We start from the raw sequence: 25,333 nt of genomic DNA, 5'->3' as shown, positions 1-25,333 counted from the left end.
GAAAAACACATACTATGCCAAGAAGATATGACCATATATGTAGTTTCTGGTTTTTCTGTATACTCATGGGTTAAGTTTTTCCTGCATTCTTATAGGTTAAGAACTGTGAGCGTGTTCTTATGCTGATTGGTTGAAGTATAATTTCTATGATTATGAAAAGCGATACACAATAAAATGGGGGCCAGAGATCTGCTCGATCCCCCATACAGAGGCACACATCTCCGTCTGGTCATTTTCAGTTGCCGGCAAAGCCCTGTAGATTAAATTGGAAATCACTGAGTCAACCGTGAAGGATCAATTTAGATCCTCCCTCAACACAACGTGCGTGGACCTGTGCGGAGAGCAACGTGCGTGGACCTGTGCGGAGAGCAACGTGCGTGGACTTGTGCGAAGAACGAGGGCCGAACTGTGCGGGGAGCAGCGTGCGTGGACCTGTGCGGAGAAGAATGTGCGTGGACCTGTGCGGAAAATGTGCGTGGACCTGTGCGGAGAACAACGTGCGTGGACCTGTGCGGAGAACGTGTGTGGACCTCTGCGGAGAGCAACGTGCGTGGACCTGTGCGGAGAACAATGTGTGTGGACCTGTGCGGAGAGCAACCTGTGTGTGGAGAGCAACCTGCGTGGACCTGTGCGGAGAACAACGTGCGTGGACCTGTACGGAGAGCAACGTGCGTGGACCTGTGCGGAGAACGTGGGTGGACCTGTGCGGAGAACAATGTGTGTGGACCTGTGCGGAGAGCAACCTGCGTGTGGAGAGAAACCTGCGTGGACCTGTGCGGAGAACAACGTGCATGGACCTGTGCGGAGAGCAACGTGCGTGGACCTGTGCGGAGAGCAACCTGTATGGACCTGTGTGGAGAACAACGTGTGTGGACCTGTGCGGAGAGCAACGTGCGTGGACCTGTGTGGAGAGCAACGTGCGTGGACCTGTGCGGAGAGCGAGGGCCGACCTGTGCGGAGAGCAGCGTGCGTGGACCTGTGCGGAGAGCAACGTGTGTGGACCTGTGCGGAGAGCAACGTGCGTGGACCTGTGCGAAGAACGAGGGCCGACCTGTGCGGAGAGCAGCGTGCGTGGACCTGTGCGGAGAACAAAGTGCGTGGAACTGTGCGGAGAGCAACGTGCGTGGACCTGTGCAGAGAGCAACGTGCGTGGACCTGTGCGAAGAACGAGGGCCGACCTGTGCAGAGAGCAGCGTGCGTGGACCTGTGCTGAGAACAACGTGCGTGGACCTGTGCGGAGAACGTGCGTGGACCTGTGCGGAGAACAACGTGCGTGGACCTGTGCAGAGAACGTGTGTGGACCTGTGCGGAGAGCAACGTGCGTGGACCTGTGCGGAGAGCAGCGTGCGTGGACCTGTGCGGAGAACAACGTGCGTGGACCTGTGCGGAGAACAACGTGCGTGGACCTGTGCAGAGAACAACGTGCGTGGACCTGTGCGGAGAGCAACGTGCGTGGACCTGTGCGGAGAGCAACGTGCGTGGACCTGTGCGGAGAGCAACGTGCGTGGACCTGTGCGGAGAACAATGTGGGTGGACCTGTGCGGAGAACAATGTGTGTGGACCTGTGCGGAGAGCAACCTGCGTTTGGAGAGAAACCTGCGTGGACCTGTGCGGAGAACAACGTGCGTGGACCTGTGCGGAAAGCAACGTGCGTGGACCTGTGCGGAGAGCAACCTGTATGGACCTGTGCGGAGAACGTGTGTGGACCTGTGCGGAGAGCAACGTGCGTGGACCTGTGCGGAGAGCGAGGGCCGACCTGTGCGGAGAGCAGCGTGCGTGGACCTGTGCGGAGAGCAACGTGCGTGGACCTGTGCGGAGAGCAACGTGCGTGGACCTGTGCGAAGAACGAGGGCCGACCTGTGCGGAGAGCAGCGTGCGTGGACCTGTGCGGAGAACAACGTGCGTGGACCTGTGCGGAGAGCAACGTGCGTGGACCTGTGCGAAGAACGAGGGCCGACCTGTGCGGAGAGCAGCGTGCGTGGACCTGTGCGGAGAACGTGCGTGGACCTGTGCGGAGAACGTGTGTGGACCTGTGCGGAGAACAACGTGCGTGGACCTGTGCGGAGAGCAACGTGCGTGGACCTATGCAGAGAACGTGCGTGGACCTGTGCGGAGAACAATGTGTGTGGACCTGTGCGGAGAGCAACCTGCGTGTGGAGAGCAACCTGTGTGGACCTGTGATGAGAACAACGTGCGTGGACCTGTGCGGAGAGCAACGTGCATGGACCTGTGCGGAGAGCAACCTGTATGGACCTGTGCGGAGAACGTGTGTGGACCTGTGCGGAGAGCAACGTGCGTGGACCTGTGCGGAGAGCAACATGCGTGGACCTGTGCGGAGAGCAACGTGCGTGGACCTGTGCGGAGAGCAACGTGCGTGGACCTGTGCGGAGAGCGAGGGCCGACCTGTGCGGAGAGCAGCGTGCGTGGACCTGTGCGGAGAGCAGCGTGCGTGGACCTGTGCGGAGAGCAATGTGCGTGGACCTGTGCGGAGAGCAACGTGCGTGGACCTGTGCGGAGAGCAACGTGCGTGGACCTGTGCGGAGAACGTGGGTGGACCTGTGCGGAGAACAATGTGTGTGGACCTGTGCGGAGAGCAACCTGCGTTTGGAGAGAAACCTGCGTGGACCTGTGCGGAGAACAACGTGCGTGGACCTGTGCGGAAAGCAACGTGCGTGGACCTGTGCGGAGAGCAACCTGTATGGACCTGTGCGGAGAACGTGTGTGGACCTGTGCGGAGAGCAACGTGCGTGGACCTGTGCGGAGAGCAACGTGCGTGGACCTGTGCGGAGAGCGAGGGCCGACCTGTGCGGAGAGCAGCGTGCGTGGACCTGTGCGGAGAGCAACGTGCGTGGACCTGTGCGGAGAGCAACGTGCGTGGACCTGTGCGAAGAACGAGGGCCGACCTGTGCGGAGAGCAGCGTGCGTGGACCTGTGCGGAGAACAACGTGCGTGGACCTGTGCGGAGAGCAACGTGCGTGGACCTGTGCGAAGAACGAGGGCCGACCTGTGCGGAGAGCAGCGTGCGTGGACCTGTGCGGAGAACGTGCGTGGACCTGTGCGGAGAACAACGTGTGTGGACCTGTGCGGAGAACAACGTGCGTGGACCTGTGCGGAGAGCAACGTGCGTGGACCTATGCAGAGAACGTGCGTGGACCTGTGCGGAGAACAATGTGTGTGGACCTGTGCGGAGAGCAACCTGCGTGTGGAGAGCAACCTGTGTGGACCTGTGATGAGAACAACGTGCGTGGACCTGTGCGGAGAGCAACGTGCATGGACCTGTGCGGAGAGCAACCTGTATGGACCTGTGCGGAGAACGTGTGTGGACCTGTGCGGAGAGCAACGTGCGTGGACCTGTGCGGAGAGCAACGTGCGTGGACCTGTGCGGAGAGCGAGGGCCGACCTGTGCGGAGAGCAGCGTGCGTGGACCTGTGCGGAGAGCAACGTGCGTGGACCTGTGCGGAGAACGTGCGTGGACCTGTGCGGAGAACAACGTGTGTGGACCTGTGCGGAGAACAACGTGCGTGGACCTGTGCGGAGAGCAACGTGCGTGGACCTATGCAGAGAACGTGCGTGGACCTGTGCGGAGAACAATGTGTGTGGACCTGTGCGGAGAGCAACCTGCGTGTGGAGAGCAACCTGTGTGGACCTGTGATGAGAACAACGTGCGTGGACCTGTGCGGAGAGCAACGTGCATGGACCTGTGCGGAGAGCAACCTGTATGGACCTGTGCGGAGAACGTGTGTGGACCTGTGCGGAGAGCAACGTGCGTGGACCTGTGCGGAGAGCAACGTGCGTGGACCTGTGCGGAGAGCGAGGGCCGACCTGTGCGGAGAGCAGCGTGCGTGGACCTGTGCGGAGAGCAACGTGCGTGGACCTGTGCGGAGAGCAACGTGCGTGGACCTGTGCGAAGAACGAGGGCCGACCTGTGCGGAGAGCAGCGTGCGTGGACCTGTGCGGAGAACAACGTGCGTGGACCTGTGCGGAGAGCAACGTGCGTGGACCTGTGCGAAGAACGAGGGCCGACCTGTGCGGAGAGCAGCGTGCGTGGACCTGTGCGGAGAACGTGCGTGGACCTGTGCGGAGAACAACGTGTGTGGACCTGTGCGGAGAACAACGTGCGTGGACCTGTGCGGAGAGCAACGTGCGTGGACCTATGCAGAGAACGTGCGTGGACCTGTGCGGAGAACAATGTGTGTGGACCTGTGCGGAGAGCAACCTGCGTGTGGAGAGCAACCTGTGTGGACCTGTGATGAGAACAACGTGCGTGGACCTGTGCGGAGAGCAACGTGCATGGACCTGTGCGGAGAGCAACCTGTATGGACCTGTGCGGAGAACGTGTGTGGACCTGTGCGGAGAGCAACGTGCGTGGACCTGTGCGGAGAGCAACGTGCGTGGACCTGTGCGGAGAGCAACGTGCGTGGACCTGTGCGGAGAGCGAGGGCCGACCTGTGCGGAGAGCATGCATACGCCTATATAATTTACAGGCACTTCTACACTTGGCTTTCCCACAGGTGACACCACATATCTGGCAGGAGCCCTCATCCTGCATCTTACACCCCGCACTATGATGGCTGCAGAGTTCAGGAGACAGGAGTTCCCCTAGTCAGTGCATAGGTTGGGACACATTCCTGTAAGCGGCGCCCTTTCCAGTATCTCAGACACCAGTACGTGGGTGACGGAGCATCTTCTGGTTTCTCTTCCTCATACTGGAATCTTTCTCCCTTTCCACAAAACCGAAACTGACAGCAGCAGGCAGAGCTTTGGGGGCGCGGCTTGCACACGTGCTGGTGGGCGAATCCGGTGCCTCGAGCTGTCCAATGAGCGCCCAGCCCGGCTGCCGATATGACGTCACCATTCATTGCTCACTGAGCTGCCCCGAGTGTGAAAAGGTTTGGGAGGCGGCCACGCCCATCTACGTCATGGCTGTGGCCACGCCCCCTAGCCTGGCACTGGGAAAGGTATAGAAGAACGGCGAGCGGCGCGGTCCAGTATTGTTCACCGAGCAGTCGCGGAGCGCGTTGTCAGTCACCGGTGCGGCCATGGAATGTGGGGAGCCGGAGTTCAATATCCTGCTGGCCACCGATTCTTATAAGGTGAGGGCTGGGGGGCTGCTGCGCCGTGCCAGGGCACTCACCTCAGTGTAGCGGGGCTCATGGCCTCCTCGCATCCTGTGCTGGCACGCAGGGGCATGTGGTGTGAAGGTCAGCGGTGCTCCCTGGCAGTGCCCTGGTACTTGTAGTTCCCCTGGCACATAGTGCACAGCCGGGGCTGCAGATCCTGCAGGAGCTCCTGATCACAGGCTGACTCCCTGTGCTCCATGTGGTGAGGATCCAGCAGGAGTCATTACTTGGTGGAAGCCCCCAGGACCCTCCTAGTGAGACCCTCAGACGTCAGTAATATACTGCTGTCCATTTATGCGATGATCACGTAGCACGCCGTTCGGTTCTGTTCACGCCTGCGTCCTGGCTTCTGGTTTATGGTGAGTCCTAATCCATTTTGCACCAAATTAAGAGTTGTGCTTTATGATTTTCCCCTAGGACCAGCCCTGTACAACAACTGCCAGGAATGATCCCATAGAGCACTATGGAGACGTTCCTGGCATCAGTTTTCTTCTACCTGTTCACCCGCACCCCTGAGACAAGGGGAGAAAGGAAGCCGATGGGGGCAAGGACTACACCTGGACCGTAGGGACCACAGAGGCCAGCAATCGGGAGCTAGTGTCCGTCTTAGAACTTCTTGTTCCTGCAGCCTGATCACCAAAAAAACAAGGAAACCACTTGTTCGCTGGGTGAAATTTAATTTTAGCTTGCTTTAAAAATAATCTTTCTCTGCAGCACATCCTGTGTAAACAGTAGTGTGCTGCAGAGAACATGATATTCAGGATCTCTGTACTGTGCACATAGAAGTGCGAGCGACCTGTCAAAGCAGACTGTTCAACGACTGCCAAAGAATCATTCCCATCTCCAAGATCCTATCCCAATAGGCAAATACGTCCAATTAGAAATGTAGTATAGTTCCCCTGATAACCCATGTCGCTTACTTCATGTGCAGGGCATTGCAGTAGCTTAGGTATCCATGGTTATGACCACTAATATAGTGACAGCTGGTTGCTAGTGGTCATAACCATGGATACCTAAGCTACTGAAATGCCCTGCACATGAAGTAAGTGACATGGGTTATCAGGGGAACTATACTACATTTCTAACTGGACGTATTTGCTAATATTATTACACCTACTTCATATTGGGATAGGATCTTGCAGAGGGGAATACCCCTGTAACAGCTACGGTGGTCCAGTGTAAGTGGGCTCTTAGGATATTTTCGCATGTCCTCATCATGTGTTTTCCAGATTTGCAGTGGTCTGATAGGCTGTTTGGGTCTGATCCAGAAATAACAGTTTCCAGATGGATTTTGAATTGCAGAAGTGTGAAATTGGCCTTATGTGCGCATTACTGCAATACCCATTCTGACCACTGGGTCACCGGACCTGAGCTAATGGCCTTGTATATGTACAGGTCCTTCTCAAAAAATTAGCATATAGTGTTAAATTTCATTATTTACCATAATGTAATGATTACAATTAAACTTTCATATACTATAGATTCATTATCCACCAACTGAAATTTGTCAGGTCTTTTATTGTTTTAACCCCTTCACCCCCAAGGGTGGTTTGCACGTTAATGACCGGGCCAATTTTTACAATTCTGACCACTGTCCCTTTATGAGGCTATAACTCTGGAACGCTTTGACGGATCTTGGCGATTCTGACATTGTTTTCTCGTGACATATTGTACTTCATGTTAGTGGTAAAATTTATTCGATATAACTTGCGTTTATTTGTGAAAAAAATGGAAATTTGGCGAAAATTTTGAAAATTTTGCAATTTTCCAACTTTGAATTTTTATGCCCTTAAATCACAGACATATGTCACGCAAAATACTTAATAAGTAACATTTCCCACATGTCTACTTTACATCAGTACAATTTTGGAACCAAAATTTTTTTTTGTGACGGAGTTATAAGGGTTAAAAGTTGACCAGCAATTTCTCATTTTTACAACACCATTTTTTTTTAGGGACCACATCTCATTTGAAGTCATTTTGAGGGGTCTATATGATAGAAAATACCCAAGTGTGACACCATTCTAAAAACTGCACCCCTCAAGGTGCTCAAAACCACATTCAAGAAGTTTATTAACCCTTCAGGTGTTTCACAGGAATTTTTGGAATGTTTAAATAAAAATGAACATTTAACTTTTTTTCACACAAAATTTATTTCAGCTCCAATTTGTTTTATTTTACCAAGGGTAACAGGAGAAAATGGACCCCCAAAGTTGTTGTACAATTTGTCCTGAGTACGCTGATACCCCATATGTGGGGGTAAACCACTGTTTGGGCGTATGGCAGAGCTCGGAAGGAAAGGAGCGCCATTTGACTTTTCAATGCAAAATTGACTGGAATTGAGATGGGACGCCATGTTGCGTTTGGAGAGCCCCTGATGTGCCTAAACACTGAAACCCCCTACAAGTGACACCATTTTGGAAAGTAGACCCCCTAAGGAACTTATCTTGATGTGTGGTGAGCACTTTGACCCACCAAGTGCTTCACAGAAGTTTATAATGCAGAGCCGTAAAAATAAAAAATCATATTGTTTCACAAAAATGATCTTTTCGCCCCCAATTTTTTATTTTCCCAAGGGTAAGAGAAGAAATTGGACCCCAAAAAATGTTGTGCAATTTGTCCTGAGTACGATGATACCCCATATGTGGGTGTAAACCATTGTTTGGGCGCATGGCAGAGCTTGGAAGGGAAGGAGCGCCATTTGACTTTTCAATGCAAAATTGACTGGAATTGAGATGGGACGCCATGTTGCGTTTGGAGAGCCCCTGATGTGCCTAAACATTGAAACTCCCTACAAGTGACACCATTTTGGAAAGTAGACCCCCTAAGGAACTTATCTAGATGTGTGGTGAGCACTTTGACCCACCAAGTGCTTCACAGAAGTTTATAATGCAGAGCCGTAAAAATAAAAAATCATATTTTTTCACAAAAATGATCTTTTCGCCCCCAATTTTTTATTTTCCCAAGGGTAAGAGAAGAAATTGGACCCCAAAAAATGTTGGCCAATTTGTCCTGAGTACGATGATACCCCATATGTGGGTGTAAACCATTGTTTGGGCGCATGGCAGAGCTTGGAAGGGAAGGAGCGCCATTTGACTTTTCAATGCAAAATTGACTGGAATTGAGATGGGACGCCATGTTGCGTTTGGAGAGCCCCTGATGTGCCTAAACATTGAAACTCCCTACAAGTGACACCATTTTGGAAAGTAGACCCCCTAAGGAACTTATCTAGATGTGTGGTGAGCACTTTGACCCACCAAGTGCTTCACAGAAGTTTATAATGCAGAGCCGTAAAAATAAAAAATCATATTTTTTCACAAAAATGATCTTTTCGCCCCCAATTTTTTATTTTCCCAAGGGTAAGAGAAGAAATTGGACCCCAAAAAATGTTGGCCAATTTGTCCTGAGTACGCTGATACCCCATATGTGGGTGTAAACCATTGTTTGGGCGCATGGCAGAGCTTGGAAGGGAAGGAGCGCCATTTGACTTTTCAATGCAAAATTGACTGGAATTGAGATGGGACGCCATGTTGCGTTTGGAGAGCCCCTGATGTGCCTAAACATTGAAACTCCCTACAAGTGACACCATTTTGGAAAGTAGACCCCCTAAGGATCTTATCTAGATGTGTTTTGAGAGCTTTGAACCCCCAAGTGTTTCACTACAGATTATAACGCAGAGCCGTGAAAATAATTTTTATTTTTTTTCTCAAAAATGATTTTTTTAGCACCCAGCTTTGTATTTTTACAAGGGTAACAGAATAAATTGGACCCCAAAATTTGTTTTCCAATTTGTCCTGAGTACGCTGATACCCCATATGTGGGGGGGAACCACTGTTTGGGCGCATGACAGAGCTCGGAAGGGAAGGAGCGCCATTTGGAATGCAGACTTAAATGGATTGGTCAGCAGCCGTCACGTTGCATTTGCAGAGCCCCTGATGTACCCAAACAGTACAAACCCCCCACAAGTGACCCCATATTGGAAACTAGACCTCCCAAGGAACTTATCTAGATGTGTTTTGAGAACTTTGAACCTCCAAGTGTTTCACTAAAGTTTATAGCGCAAAGCCGTGAAAATAAAAATTCTTTTTTTTTTTCACAAAAATGATTTTTTAGCCCCCAGTTTTGTATTTTTACAAGGGTAACAGGATAAATTAGACCCCAAAAGTTGTTGTCCAATTTGTCCTGAGTACGCTGATACCCCATATGTGGGGGGGAACCACTGTTTGGGTGCATGACAGAGCTCGGAAGGGAAGGAGCGCCATTTGGAATGCAGCCTTAAATGGATTGGTCTGCAGGCGTCACGTTGCATTTGCAGAGCCCCTGATGTACCCAAACAGTACAAACCCCCCACAAGTGACCCCATATTGGAAACTAGACCTCCCAAGGAACTTATCTAGATGTGTTGTGAGAACTTTGAACCCCCAAGTGTTTCACTACAGTTTATAACGCAGAGCCGTGAAAATAAAACATCTTTTTTTTCCCACAAAAATGATTTTTAGCCCCCCAAATTTTTATTTTCCTAAGGATAACAAGAGAACTTGGACCCCAGAAGTTGTTGTTCAATTTGTCCCGAGTACGCTGATAACACATATGTTGGGGTAAACCCCTTTTTGGGCGCACGGGAGAGCTCGGAAGGGAAGGAGCACTGTTTTACTTTTTCAACGCAGAATTGGCTGGAATTGAGATTGGACGCCATGTCGCGCTTGGAGAGCCCCTGATGTGCCTGGACAGTGGAAACTCCCCAATTCTACCTGAAACCCTAACCCAAACACACCCCTAACCCTAATCCCAACGGTAACCCTAACCACACCCCTAGCCCTGACACACCCATAATTCTAATCCCAACCCTAATCCAAACGTAAATGTAATCCAAACCCTAACCCTAACTTTACCTCCAACCCTAGCCCTAACCCTAACCCTACCCCTCACCCTAACCCTAAACGTGACTGAAATACGTGTCACTAAAATACGTGGCACTAAAATACGTGGCACTGAAATACGTGGCACTGAAATACGTGGCACTGAAACACGTGGCACTGAAACACGTGGCACTGAAACACGTGGCACTGAAACACGTGGCACTGAAACACGTGGCACTGAAACACGTGGCACTGAAATACGTGGCCCTAAAATACGTGGCACTGAAATACGTGGCACTGAAATATGTGGCACTGAAATACGTGGCACTGAAATACGTGGCACTGAAACACGTGGCACTGAAATACGTGATACGTGGCACTGAAATATGTGGCACTGAAATACGTGGCACTTAAATACGTGGCACTGAAATATGTGATACGTGGCACTGAAATACGTGGCACTGAAATACGTGGCACTGAAACACGTGGCACTGAAACACGTGGCACTGAAACACGTGGCACTGAAACACGTGGCACTGAAATACGTGGCCCTAAAATACGTGGCACTGAAATACGTGGCACTGAAATATGTGGCACTGAAATACGTGGCACTGAAATACGTGGCACTGAAACACGTGGCACTGAAATACGTGATACGTGGCACTGAAATATGTGGCACTGAAATACGTGGCACTTAAATACGTGGCACTGAAATATGTGATACGTGGCACTGAAATACGTGGCACTGAAATACGTGGCACTGAAATACGTGGCACTGAAATACGTGGCACTGAAATACGTGGCACTGAAATACGTGGCACTGAAATATGTGATACGTGGCACTTAAATACGTGGCACTGAAACACGTGGCACTGAAACACGTGGCACTGAAATACGTGGCACTGAAATACGTGGCACTGAAATACGTGGCACTGAAATACGTGGCACTGAAATACGTGGCACTGAAATACGTGGTACTAAAATATGTGGCACTGAAATACGTGATACGTGGCACTGAAATACGTGGCACTGAAACACGTGGCACTGAAATACGTGGCACTGAAATACGTGGCACAGAAATACGTGGCACTGAAATATGTGGCACTGAAATACGTGGTACTAAAATATGTGGCACTGAAATACATGATACGTGGCACTGAAACACGTGGCACTGAAACACGTGGCACTGAAACACGTGGCACAGAAATACGTGGCACAGAAATACGTGGCACTGAAATACGTGGCACTGAAATACGTGGCACTGAAATACGTGGCACTATGACTGTCAGAAAATGTTCATTAAACGGTTAGGGGTGAGGTTAGGGGTAGAGTTAGGGTTAGGGTTTGGATCCCTTTATCACCTTGATGGTGGTGGGTGGCTTTTCAGTGTGTTTTCTGTTTTTTTTCGATAAAAATGCATGCGTTTTTAACGCAAACAAACGCATGTGCTTAAAAACGCAAGAAAATACTGCAGGTTGTATTTCTGAAAATGAACGCATGCAGAAAAAAACCGCATGCGTTTGAAAACGCGACCAAACGCGTACAAAAAAACCGCATGCGTTTTCAATGTCAAATATAGGGAAAAAACGCATGCGGTTTTTTGTGCAAAAAACGCTGCAGACAAAAACGCAAGTGTGAAACCAGCGACGCTTTTTATAGCAAAAAAGTTTTTGCGTCTCCACATTTTGAGACCTATAATTTTTCCACATTTTGCTCCACAGAGTCATGTGAGGTCTTGTTTTTTGCGGGACGAGTTGACGTTTTTATTGGTAACATTTTCGGACACGTGACCATTTTTGATCGCTTTTTATTCCGATTTTTGTGAGGCAGAATGACCAAAAACCTGCTATTCATGAATTTCTTTTGGGAGAGGCGTTTATACCGTTCCGCGTTTGGTAAAATTGATAAAGCAGTTTTATTCGTCGGGTCAGTACGATTACAGCGATATCTCATTTATATCATTTTTTTATGTTTTGGCGCTTTTATACGATAAAAACTAAAATATAGAAAAAATAATTATTTTGGTATCGCTTTATTCTCAGGACTATAACTTTTTTATTTTTTTGCTGATGATGCTGTATGGCGGCTTTTTTTTTGCGGGACAAGATGACGTTTTCAGCGGTACCATGGATATTTATATCAGTCTTTTTGATCGTGTGTTATTCCACTTTTTGTTCGGCGGTATGGTAATAAAGCGTTGTTTTTTGCCTCGTTTTTTTTTTTTTTTTTCTTACGGTGTTTACTGAAGGGGTTAACTAGTGGGGCAGTTTTATAGGTTGGGTCGTTACGGACGCGGCGATACTAAATATGTGTACTTTTATTGTTTTGTTTTTTTTATTTAGATAAAGAAATGTATTTATGGGAATAATATATTTTTTTTATTATTATTTATTTAGGAATTTTTTTTTTATTTTTTTTTACACATGTGGAAAAATTTTTTTTTTACTTTTTTACTTTGTCCCAGGGGGGGACATCACAGATCATTGATCTGGCAGTGTGCACAGCACTCTGCCAGATCGACGATCTGCTGTGCAGGGCTGCAGGCTTACGAAGTGTCTGCTCTGAGCAGACACTCGGTAAGCCACCTCCCTCCCTGCAGGACCCGGATGCCGCGGCCATCTTGGATCCGGGACCTGCGGCGAGGAGGGAGGTAGGAGACCCTCAGAGCAACGCGATCACATCGCGTTGCTCCGGGGGTCTCAGGGAAGCCCGCAGGGAGCCCCCTCCCTGCGCGATGCTTCCCTATACCGCCGGTACACTGCGATCATGTTTGATCGCGGTGTGCCGGGGGTTAATGTGCCGGGGGCGGTCCGTGACCGCTCCTGGCACATAGTGCCGGATGTCAGCTGCGATATGCAGCTGACACCCGGCCGCGATCGGCCGCGCTCCCCCCGTGAGCGCCGCTGATCGATGATGACGTACTATCCCGTCGGCGGTCATACGGGCCCACCCCACCTCGACGGGATAGTACGTCAAATGTCGGGAAGGGGTTAATACTGATGATTTTGGCATACAACTCCTGATAACCCAAAAAACCTGTCTCAATAAATTAGCATATTTCACCCGACCAATCAAATAAAAGTGTTTTTTAATACCAAACAAAAAAAACATCAAATAATAATGTTCAGTTATGCACTCAATACTTGGTCGGGAATCCTTTGGCAGAAATGACTGCTTCAATGCGGCGTGGCATGGAGGCAATCAGCCTGTGACACTGCTGAGATGTTATGGAGGCCCAGGATGCTTCAATAGCGGCCTTAAGCTCATCCAGAGTGTTGGGTCTTGCGTCTCTCAACTTTCTCTTCACAATATCCCACAGATTCTCTATGGGGTTCAGGTCAGGAGAGTTGGCAGGCCAATTGAGCACAGTAATACCATGGTCATTAAACCATTTACCAGTGGTTTTGGCACTGTCAGCAGGTGCCAGGTCGTGCTGAAAAATGAAATCTTCATCTCCATAAAGCATTTCAGCCGATGGAAGCATGAAGTGCTCCAAAATCTCCTGATAGCTAGCTGCATTGACCCTGCCCTTGATGAAACACAGTGGACCAACACCAGCAGCTGACATGGCACCCCACACCATCACTGACTGTGGGTACTTGACACTGGACTTCAGGCATTTTGGCATTTCCTTCTCCCCAGTCTTCCTCCAGACTCTGGCACCTTGATTTCCGAATGACATGCAAAATTTGCTTTCATCAGAAAAAAGTACTTGGGACCACTTAGCAACAGTCCAGTGCTGCTTCTCTGTAGCCCAGGTCAGGCGCTTCTGCCGCTGTTTATGGTTCAAAAGTGGCTTTACCTGGGGAATGCGGCACCTGTAGCCCATTTCCTGCACACGCCTGTGCACGGTGGCTCTGGATGTTTCCACACCAGACTCAGTCCACTGCTTCCTCAGGTTCCGGTCACCTCTTCTCGTTGTACAGCGTTTTCTGCCACATTGTTTCCTTCCAACAGACTTACCATTGAGGTGCCTTGATACAGCACTCTGGGAACAGCCTATTTGTTGAGAAATTTCTTTCTGGGTCTTACCCTCTTGCTTGAGGGTGTCAATGATGGCCTTCTTGACATCTGTCAGGTCGCTAGTCTTACCCATGATGGGGGTTTTGAGTAATGAACCAGGCAGGGAGTTTTTAAAAGCCTCAGGTATCTTTTGCATGTGTTTAGAGTTAATTAGTTGATTCAGAAGATTAGGGTAATAGGTCGTTTAGAGAACCTTTTCTTGATATGCTAATTTATTGAGACAGGTTTTTTGGGTTATCAGGAGTTGTATGCCAAAATTATCAGTATTAAAAAAATAAAAGACCTGACAAATTTCAGTTGGTGGATAATGAATCTATAGTATATGAAAGTTTAATTGTAATCATTACATTATGGTAAATAATGAAATTTAACACTATATGCTAATTTTTTGAGAAGGACCTGTATATGGTACTGTAATATGCAAATTGCCTCTTCTGAGAAAAAGAGGACTTAACTCTATAGCGCCACCTGTTGGAAGTAGCGATCCTACAAGTCACAATCAACCCTTTGACGAGTCGTGCAATATGACTTAAGGTACCGTCACACTGAGCAACTTTCCAGCGAGAACGACAGCGATCCGTGACGTTGCAGCGTCCTGGATAGCGATCTCGTTGTGTTTGACACGCAGCAGCGATCAGGATCCCGCTGTGATATTGTTGGTCGGAGCTAGAAGTCCAGAACTTTATTTCGTCGCTGGATCACCCGCTGTCATCGCTGGATCGGTGTGTGTGACACCGATCCAGCGATGTGTTCGCTTGTAACCAGGTTAAACATTGGGTTACTAAGTGCAGGGCCGCGCTTAGTAACCCGATGTTTACCCTGATTACCATTGTAAATGTAAAAAAAAAAAAAAAAAAAAACAGTACATACTCACCTTCTGATGTCTGTCACGTCCCCCGCTGGCGGCTTCCCGCACTGACTGTGAGTGCCGGCCGTAAAGTAAAAGCAGAGCACAGCGGTGACGTCACCGCTGTGCTGTGCTTTACGGCCGGCACTGTCAGTCAGTGCGGGAAGCTGACGGCGAGGGACCTGACGGACATCGGAATGTAAATATGTACTGCTTTGTTTTTTTTTTGTTTGTTTTTTTTACATTTACAATGGTAACCAGGGTAAACATAGGGTTACTAAGCGCGGCAATGCGCTTAGCAACCCGATGTTTACCCTGGTTACCCGGGGACTTCGGCATCGTTGGTCGTTGGAGAGCTGTCTGTGTGACAGCTCTCCAGCGACCACACAACGACTTACCAACGATCACGGCCAGGTCGTATCGCTGGTCGTGATCGTTGGTAAATCGTCTAGTGTAACGGTACCCTTAGGATAAAAGCCAAATCAGTATCTCAATTCGCAGACATGGTGTTTCGGGCTGTTGGCCCTCGTCAGTGCGAAGCATAAGAACTGATTTGGCTAGGTGAGAGGCTCTGGACTGGGGTCTAAGGGGTAACGTTTCTCCTTATGGAGAGTGACATACCGGCTCTGGCTTGTCAAGGTAAGGAGGCTTATTCACCATGCAATGCTCCTCTGGGAAATTAAATATGCAAATTGCCTCTTCTGAGAAAAAGAGGACTTAACTCTATAGCGCCACCTGTTGGAAGTAGCGATCCTACAAGTCACAATCAACCCTTTAACGAGTCGTGCAATATTACTTTGGTATAAAGTAAGACAGGAGCCCCGTGATTGGGCTGGGTATTCTGATCCAAGCACGGATCGTATAATACATGTGTGAATTTAGCCTTACAATAGGTCAGACACTTTTTTTTTTTTTTTGTGCCATGTGACGTAGATTTAATGCAAATTTAAGTGCAGAACCCATGGAATCAAATCTGATAAGTAAATGCACCCTGATAAGTAATGGACCAGTTTTGGGGCTTGTTAATAACTAGTTAATAAACGCTGTGATGTGTAGTGAATGATCTGTGTAACACATCCATGCTGGACAATGAAACGTTCGGATCCAGTTACAATATCCAGTGTCGCTCTCCATAGTCCTAGGTGTATTCAGGTGAGCGGTATGGGAGGGGGATGGCTCACTGATCCTGAGAGGAGATGGGGGCCATCAATGATGGGGTCCCCATAGTCCTGCTTATGTTATACACATAAGGATGGGGTGGGTTATGATTTAATTTTTAGTCATAAATGGTGTTTTCCTAGCATCTATTTATATACAACTTGACGTGGGGGCAATATATGATATTTCCCGATTTGGGTAACTGGCTGGTGTCAAACCTAGTCCTATTTTACATATATGAAAGGAGAAGAATAAAATAGAGTTTTATAAAAGTTGCCCAAAAATCACCTTCACTCCTTTGACTACAAGTAGATGAGAAATAAGGTTTTCTTTTTCTACTGTGGTAAATTGCATGTATAACTGTATCCCTGGCCGTCCATTAAGGTCTATAATGTGATTTTCTTGTAAGCGGGCATAGCGCCATACCATGCCCAGTGTTATACAGCTCGGGCAGCCGATTGCCCCTTGTCTGTTTATAGCCGTGCAATGTCATGTCGTCTGTGGCGTCTCAGCCAGGGCAAAGTGCTTCCCCAAGGTCAGTGCTGGAATAGCATTTCCATGGCTCCCAGGGAGCAGCGCTGCCTGCACACACGACCTGTTTCATGTTCTAAAACCGTCCCCACATCCGTGTTGTGTACCAATATAGCATTTCTCCTCCGCCTCTGAAGTGTCACAATGAGTTTTTTCTCACAGAATCATGTCCTTGGGCACGCTGCGGGAGGAACAGGTGACTGTTTGCCTTAGGTGATCCCACTTCATGTGTATATTTTACACTTCAGCTGGGGGAGGGTTAGTTGGGTCAGAGTACGCCACTGATGCCAGCGTGCAGGGACTCATATCGTGGTCTGTTGGACTTGGCACTGGTCCGTGTTTGTATTGCCCACGTGACTTTTCTTTACACCATTTTCCCTCACCAATGACTTTGCATCCTCCAAATCGTACAGAGCCGTATACAATCTGGGACAAGTGTATGTCAGCACATGATGGGCCTATGGCTTTGTATTAGAGTTGGCTAGGCACTGTGCACATAATAAAGGGAACCTGTCACCAGAAAAAAAAAACGCTGTTTAATAGCGTTATAATGTTTGCTGCCGTCTGCACGGGGAGAAAGTGAACTTCTATTCTTCCCAGGAGCGTTCCTGTCTCAGTCACGGGGGCAGCTGGTTCACTAACTGCTCTGAGTATGCAGAGCGGTGGCTGTAACCGTGCCCTGTGCATTGGGGCTGTCAGTCAGGGCCGGGGTGTGTGGTTAGAGACGCCATTTTGTATTCTCGGAGTGGTAACTGAACCCGCGCCGGTACAGCCCCTGTGACTGAAACCAAAATGCTGCCAGGGGGAGCAAAGTTCATTTTCTCCACACAGCCTTGGGCTACCTGCAGGTGCCAGCCAGCATTATAACGTTATTAACCTTCAGATTAACCCCATATTTACAGGTTAATAACATTTTTTTTTTTTCTCGTGACGGGTTTCCTTTAATGCTACAGGGAAAGTATGGACATGTCTGCTATTATTCACAATGGTTCCTGTGGTCAGACCCAGGGCTGGTGTCACCACCCGGAGGAACAGGGAGAGGTAAGTATTACAAGTGCTGGGCCCCTGTGCAAACGGGTGGGGACCAACCCGTCAGGGACACCGACACGCTATTGCGCCCGTGAGTCGGGGGAGCCCAGTGCTAACGCCTGCGAGTGGGGCTCACCCCACTTGCTCAGGGCTCCAGCACTTGCAATACTTATCTCTCCCTGTTCCTTCTCAGCTCCAGTGTCTTCCGCATTTTCTGACTCTGTGACGTCTTAGGGCAGAGGACGCGATGACGTCACTACTGTGCACCCTTCCCTCCGAGCAGTCACAGCGCAGAGAGGCAGAAGACTGCAACACTGAGGAGCCCAGACCTGCAGCCAACAAGGAGAGGTGAGTATTTGATTTATTTTTGTTTTTTGAATGTATGGGGCATTATATTGGGCCCATTATTCTGTATGGGGCATTATATGGGCCCCGTTATTCTGTACGGGGCATTATGAAGGCCCCGTTATTCTGTACGGGGCATTATGAAGGCCCCGTTATTCTGTACGGGGCATTATGAAGGCCCCGTTATTCTGTACGGGGCATTATGAAGGCCCCGTTATTCTGTACGGGGCATTATGAAGGCCCCGTTATTCTGTACGGGGCATTATGAAGGCCCCGTTATTCTGTACGGGGCATTATGAAGGCCCCGTTATTCTGTACAGGGCATTATGAGGGCCCCATTATTCTGTACAGGGCATTATGAGGGCCCCGTTATTCTGTATGGGGAATACTCTGTATTGGAGAGTTCCATAATGACAAATACGGAGGTCATCAGCTGACCCCCGGCTGTTATGACAATCCATCGGCGACCCGTGATCATGTCACAGGTGCGCTGATGGGTGGAAGAAGGGATGCGTGCGCTGTTCGGTGCAAATTAAATGCCGCTGTTTGGAGATTGACAGTAACGTTTTAAAGGTTAACAGTGACAGATCCAGGCTAAAATACTCAGCCATCGTCTTTTAGCTATGGGGCAGGCTCGCTGCGTATGTATATGGCGTATGCTGTGAAGAACTTAATGAAACACTCCCATTAAAGTTTTTATCCTCTTAATATATTGCAGTCACCATATTATATGGCACTGTGTATTTACAATTTTGCTCATTTTGTCTTTCTACCCAGCTAATTATTTTCTTTTCCATTATGTCTGACATCATTTGATGAAAAACTGACTAGCTAAATCCATCTAAGCTCTATGTAGAAACAGGAGGTCAATTTTTCCCTGTAGGAGTCATCCCAATCTTCAACTGCTGACCCAGATGCTCTGATTCTCCTCCTGCCAGGGACTTTGAATTGTAGTTCCAATGCTGACTCATGCAGGGAAAATAGACTTCCTGTTTCTACATAGAGCTTAGAAGTATCCAGCTAGTCTGTTTTCAAACAATTTTGATGGGCATGCTTATTTAAGTACACCTGCATTGCATTTCTGAGCAGTGTTTCAAAGGCTTTTCTAGGCTTACTATTTTGATGACCTAACAATACTAAGATGTTCATAAACATCATATTGGTGAGGGCTCAACAGCCGTAACCCATATCCACTAGTTATCTGCTCTTGCAGTGGCCAGATGTACACAGTGAACGGAACCAGGACACAGCAGCTCCATACACTGTGTAGCAGTTGTTCTATGGTACTGTAGCTCAAAGAATACAATCAGTATCATCAATTTCTTGAATGGAATCAGTCATCCGGTTTCTGCTATGAAATCTGAGATCAGCATGCTGTAGGGGCAGAGTGTGTGATTCCAGGACTGGTCACATTCTCACCAACTTTCTGTAGTTTAAATACAATCAGTGTTTTATCAGCAGGAGAGTAGCAGTACAGCTAATCTGTGTATCTACCCGTGATTAGCTGTTTGCTGATGATGTACAGTGTACACAGGAAGCTGACAATCGGGAGGGGTTATACACAGCTCAGCACTTTGAACATCGCTATATATACAGAAAACAGAGATTTTATCAAAACTGCACCAAGCGCCCCATAAGTGATATACTTCTCGCTGGCTCTGTGCCCCTACATTATGCTGTTGTCAGTTTACTCAGCAAAAAAGCTGCTGACAGATTTCCTTTAAGATTGGAATCTCCCTTTCATAAAACCTGCATCATGTTCAGAACACAAAGCTGATGGATACAAGTGTCACTCACAAGCTCTTACAAAGTGTTAGTTACAATATTTGTATATTTTGCTTCACTTGTGTTGCCTATTCTGCCACAAGCATTGGCTAATCAAGTGGGAGTATTTGAGGACTGAAAAAAATCTCAGAAATGTATTTTAGAATACCAGTTAAACCAGTCTAGTGAGAATTCTCATTTCTCAAATTGTCTTTTAAAGCAAACCTGTCATTTCGGTTTATGCTGCCCAAATAGCGGAGAGCATGAATCCAAGCCTGCAGAATCGTTTAAAGGTCCAGCTTGGGACCATGGCCAGAGATGAGCCAAGTCCTGCTACGCACCCAGCCATTTCTTTCCAGCACTGCTGCAGGTGAGTGACAGGTCTCTACAACGAGAGACCTAGAAGGAGCCGAGCAGAGAACAGATTTTAAAAGTACTTTTTTTTTTTTTTTGTTTTTTTTGTTATGCTGGAACTTTTCAGAGAATTATATACCTTACATGAATCAGATGATTGGTTCCATTTATGTGTGTATCCATAGCAGGGGCAGGGAGCCTTTTTTTTCCTGCTAAGGGCTATTTCGATATTTGTAACATCATTCACAGGCCATACACATTAACTTAAAAACTATCCTATATATGGGCAAACATTTAAAGGGGTTGTCCAGGCTTAACACAGAAGTCTGCCGTCACTATGTGAATCCTCATGTTGCGTGTAGCTCACTGTGAGGATTCTCCAGAGCCGGCGGAGAGACAAAGCTTCATGTGACTGTGATTTAAAATGCATGCTTCTGGCTACATTCCAACTAGACCTATAGGGCTTCGCTCAGTACAAGCCAGGCCACACACGTCTAGTCGGAATGTGGCTGGGAGTATGCATATTGACTGTGTACACATCACGTAGGCAGTGCCAGCGTCGGTAGTAATTCGGGGCTGTGCACACCGTCACGGCATTCCGTATTGCTTCTATTAAAAATAAACTAAAAGTTTTCCCATGAACAAAGTTAATTTTGAAGTTGACTTTAATCACTAGATCTTGGAAAAATAATAAGTTCCACAACTGCATGTGATTAAATAAAATGTTCCTGTGCTGAGATAATCTTATAAATGTGCCCCTGCTGTGTGCTGTGTAATGTCTGTGTCTGACAGTACAGGGACATGGTCTGATCATACCACAGCTCCTGGGCATAAGATAGAATACAGGACAGCATGGGATCACAAATGATTCTTTGACGTAAAACATTGTTTAAAAAAAAAAAAAAAAAGTTTTACTTCAAAGAATCCTTTGTGATCTCCAGCTGTCCTGTCTGTATACTTCTCTGCTTCCTCCCCTGCCCTGGAGCTGCGGCAGGCCGTTCTGCTGCAATCCCTTAACATGTACACATACCCTTAGGTGAGAACTTGTATAAGCAGGGCAGTAACATCTGGATCTTGCTCTCAACATGTCCTAACATCCTTTCTGCTCCCTTTTTTTTTTTTTTTCTCCTCAAGGTGCATTTACACTGCCCGGAACAAGCATTCCTGAGAGCGTTCATTTAATATAATTTTGCAGCATACACAGATTGCTGATCTTCTGATGAATGAGTAAAATGCTCATTTGTTGCTTGCAATGATCTTTTGGGCTGCAAAAAAAGTTAACTGTTCTCGAGACTACCGTCCTACGCAGATGGGATCTGCACTGCCTGAGAACAATGGCCGCCTATGGATATTGACCAGCACTGTGTCTATAATGCTACCCAATAGTTTTCTGTTTACCATGAGTGGAGCAGTGGCATCATGTGCAGCTTGTGACCACTGCAGTCAATCACTGACCTCAAGATGACTGAGTGTGGTGATTGGCTGCAGCGGTCACCTAGGGTATATGTGACATCACTGCTCCAGGATGGGTAAGCAGAATGTTTGGGGACATGACACTGGAATAGAGGGGTGTGAAAAGTGGGTATCCTGCTTTACGGTTAAATGGTGGTATTTAAGGACAGGTTTGAGGAAAAAGTCATGGTGTAGTTGGAAGAAATATTGTAATTACAAACTTGTTAACATTTGTTGGCAGCTGCTAATTGCTGTAATCTTGTGGTTGTCCACTTTATAAGCTGTTGGGTTATTGTTCAGAGTTGAGAAACTTTATTCTCCTCCAAACTAAATCCATGCTGTGCCTAGTAAAAATTCTGTCTTGTGGCATGAATACTGGATGATAGAAGGAATGGACAGATAACTGTAGACTCCGGGAGCCCATTGCAGCTCTCAAGTGGCCATTTTTAGTTTTTTGGGGGGGCTAGTTGGCTCCTGGGTTTAGTACCATAAATAAAACTTAAAGTGAATCTGTCACATTGATTATGAAGTGTGCCCCCCAAAAGGAGCTGAACATATTGATGTATAGTTTCATAGAAAAAGCTACAGTATAACAGTAATTTCTCAGTCTCCCATGACAGCACCACGGACAGAGGGGATCTGCCCTTCAGGGACAGGAAACCTACATATAAAAGGGCGGTGCCTCTCCCTCGCATCAGTTGGTTTCCTGTCCCTGACCGGGAACCTTCAGTGCGGTACCTGCATGAAGATGTCGTCTGGTCGTTCCGGCCAGTCGGAATCCGGCAGCAGGGAGACCCCTGAGGCTGCTGGTACGGTGCCTGAGGCCGCCACCGCTGGGTTCTTCAGCGTGATCGGGGGGAAGCGCTACTGCCGCTCCGGAGAGGAGACAGGGGCTCTCGGGTCAACTGGGGATAATCCCTTTATGTCACTCTCATATGCAATCAATTAACAGGACCTTGATGTTGATCTTCTGCTTTTGTGATGTCTCATACAATGAACATGAAGTTATCTCCACTATACCGTATGTCGCCTGATTGTCCTCTTTGCGTGTTGTGGCCTTACATTTTAGAGTGTACGCTTGAAAGGCTCACTGCCTACATACGATAGGTAGCTGATACCCCGACCTCAATATTGTGTCCTTTTCCATGCCCCTCCTCCCACACTATTTGTGGTGTGTATCATGCAGAGGAATACGGGTAGCCTATAGGAAATGTATACCTATATAGTAACATATGTAGCAGGCTTCTGTTGGACTTAAATGTTTATTGATGTATATTTCTGGTGGAAGTCTGTAACAGATGTGAACAGAGCTTTCTCTACTTCTCCCTGTTTTTTTTTCTTCTCTGAATGGATGGTGTTTCACATGCTGGGCAGTTTGTGTATTGTCCATTGAGGGGAAGAACTGTTTCTCTTCAGTAAAACCGTGTTGTGTGTGAAAATTGATCACAGCACTACCTTTTTTTATAGGGAGAATCAATGTTTGTGGGAATTGAGAGAGATAATCTGATCGTTAGTCCTTTCATTGATAATCCGGCATACAGCAATCCCTGACCGCTTCAAAATGGAGGTGTTATGCAGAGCTGTGTTGGATGATAAGCTATTGAGCATTCGGACATGTAGGTAGTTTCCGGTGGTTTTTCTTTTTTCTTTTTTTCCCTGTTTCTTTTCCAGAAATGTCTGGAAACGCCCTTTTCTGTCAATTGCCCTAAAACTGTATCTTTAAAAATAAAAATCCTGGCCTATTTTCGTAATGACTTTTGAAATGCGTAGTAAGCATGTGCTCCAGATGCTCGCTCATTGGATGAGGTGATTTATTTCATTTATTTTTTAAGCAGGTTTAAAAAATCCTCCTATGTGCTGCCAAGAAACATAATATTGTATGTGCATAGTGATAGTTGTGAGGTCGTAGGAAATCTGGTCGGTCTGTGTAAACAGGCTGTTAAATGGCGTTAAATGGCCGTCCATCGGTAAACAGATGACCTCAAGTCACTTAACACACTAATATCCAGTCATCTGTTGCATACAGCACAAACTGTGGGCAGCATGAATCAGCCTGGTTGCACGATTGCAGCCAAATATAATTTTATCTTAAATGCTTGAGCGTTTTAGAGAAAATATGCTTTAAAGATCCAGTGACCATAGACAGACGAGAATAATTAGGCGCTGGACCCTGCTGGCTCTTCCCAGCACTCCTGCAGTTGATTGACAGGTCTTCCTCTCTTGTGTGTACAGAGGCAGAACCTGTCAATCACCTGTAGCATCCCCGAGAAGAGCCGGACCTGGTCGTGTCTCCAGGCCATGACCCCATACCTATCATCTTCAAAGTTTATCTTCTATGAAACCCCTTTATGGAAAAATACACCTGGCTGCAATCGTACAGCTAGGTTCTGATTCATGCTTTCCATGGGTTGGACAACATGAATCGGATTACCGGTTTCAGGAAGAGGAATTATTACATTATACCTCACTCTGAATATGGGAGAGGTGGTATATTATGTATCATGGAGGAGGATTTATTATATTATGTCATTATGCATGTCTTCACGAAAGGTTAAATATTATGTACCGTACTTCATTATGCCTGGGTCATAGTGCAGTATTCTAAATCATTTATGGAAGAGGTCTACCTACAACAGATCAAACTTAGAATGGGTTGGTTTTTTAATAAACTCTTCAGCATCCTACTTGACACTCAGTTACTCGCAACTTGTAACCCTGGAAGTGACTAAACCATCCCCATCTTTTTCTTAGCTTGGTGTAATATATTAACCACATATGCATCCTATTCATATTAGCAGGCTGCCCAGGATACCACATCTTCTTTTTTTTGTTTTTTTTTTTTTGTTTCTTCTTTTTATATCATTATCCCATTCTCATTGCCACCCTTTTTTCTGTATTGGTCCTGTCTTTAGTGTCACCTTTAAAGGGAACCTGTCATCCCCCAAAATCGAAGGTGAGCTAAGCCCACCGGCATCAAGGGCTTATCTACAGCATTCTAGAATATTCTTGATAACCAGCCTTGCAAAAGCTGACAGCTTTGGGTTGCAGCCCACGGCTGTCAGTCTTGCCTGGCTGGTTATCAGAAATACAGGGGAAACCCATGGCGTTGTTTGTATTTATTTATAGCGTAGGTGGGGGCTGATGAATACTCTCATCAGCCGCTGCCTGCTCTCGCTGTTATCAGTTGAATACAACTCTCAACATTGTCCCCTGCTGGTGCTGGGGACAACGATGTGAGCTGTCTTCAGTACACAACGCTGGAAAACCGTGCTAACAGTACCACTGATTCCTAGGAGCCGGTACAGATGTCATCAAGTGTGTGGGACATTTTGAGACCTGTGCGGCTTAAAAAAAACAAACAAACAAAAACTGACACCCTGTCTGTGAAAACACACCGACATACTGTCTGTGAAAACACACGGACATGTGCACAAAACCGTTCACTTGAATGTGTCTACTTGTGTAAGTGCCTCCGGTACGTGTGAAAACTATCATCACGCGTATTGGAAACACTGACGACTGAAAGAGGCCTAATAAAGACTGATTCTACTAGTGAAAATATAGTGTGTGACAGGAGGTGGAACAGAGGAAGTGATAAATGACATTTTTCTATGGTGAGATCTACTATAAAGTTTTCTCTATATTTGTAATATTTTATGGTAAAATTTGAAATGAGATGTTTGCTTTTCTTTGTCTTTGAGAGGCCATCAATATCTGACAGTGGGGGATGCAACACTTGGCACCCCCACCAATCGGCTGTTTGCAGCGGCGGCTGGAAATTCTCATATACTGCCGGATCACAGCAGCACCATCAAGGCTGTAGTGATCATGACTGGTTACTACAGATTCAC

At 47.5% G+C, this 25,333-nt stretch overlaps 1 protein-coding gene and 1 long non-coding RNA gene across 2 annotated transcripts in view; one reads left to right on the top strand and one right to left on the bottom strand.

Moving 5' to 3' along the window:
• Positions 1-25,333, bottom strand: part of LOC143773654 (uncharacterized) — a 370,734-nt gene that overhangs the window by 250,718 nt on the left and 94,683 nt on the right. The gene's annotated exons all lie outside the window — the stretch shown is intronic.
• Positions 4,868-25,333, top strand: part of NAMPT (nicotinamide phosphoribosyltransferase) — an 82,632-nt gene continuing 62,166 nt past the window's right edge. The window contains exon 1 of the mRNA XM_077264769.1: positions 4,868-5,093. Coding sequence (XP_077120884.1) covers positions 5,040-5,093 — 54 coding nt within the window. The 5' untranslated portion in view covers positions 4,868-5,039. The remainder of the gene's footprint in view (positions 5,094-25,333) is intronic.

This window comes from Ranitomeya variabilis, chromosome 5, assembly GCF_051348905.1.
Source record: "Ranitomeya variabilis isolate aRanVar5 chromosome 5, aRanVar5.hap1, whole genome shotgun sequence".
Taxonomy (NCBI): Eukaryota; Metazoa; Chordata; class Amphibia; order Anura; family Dendrobatidae; genus Ranitomeya; species Ranitomeya variabilis.
The sequence above is the reverse complement of the archived record's forward strand: the minus strand, read 5'-3'. Positions and strand labels throughout refer to the sequence as shown.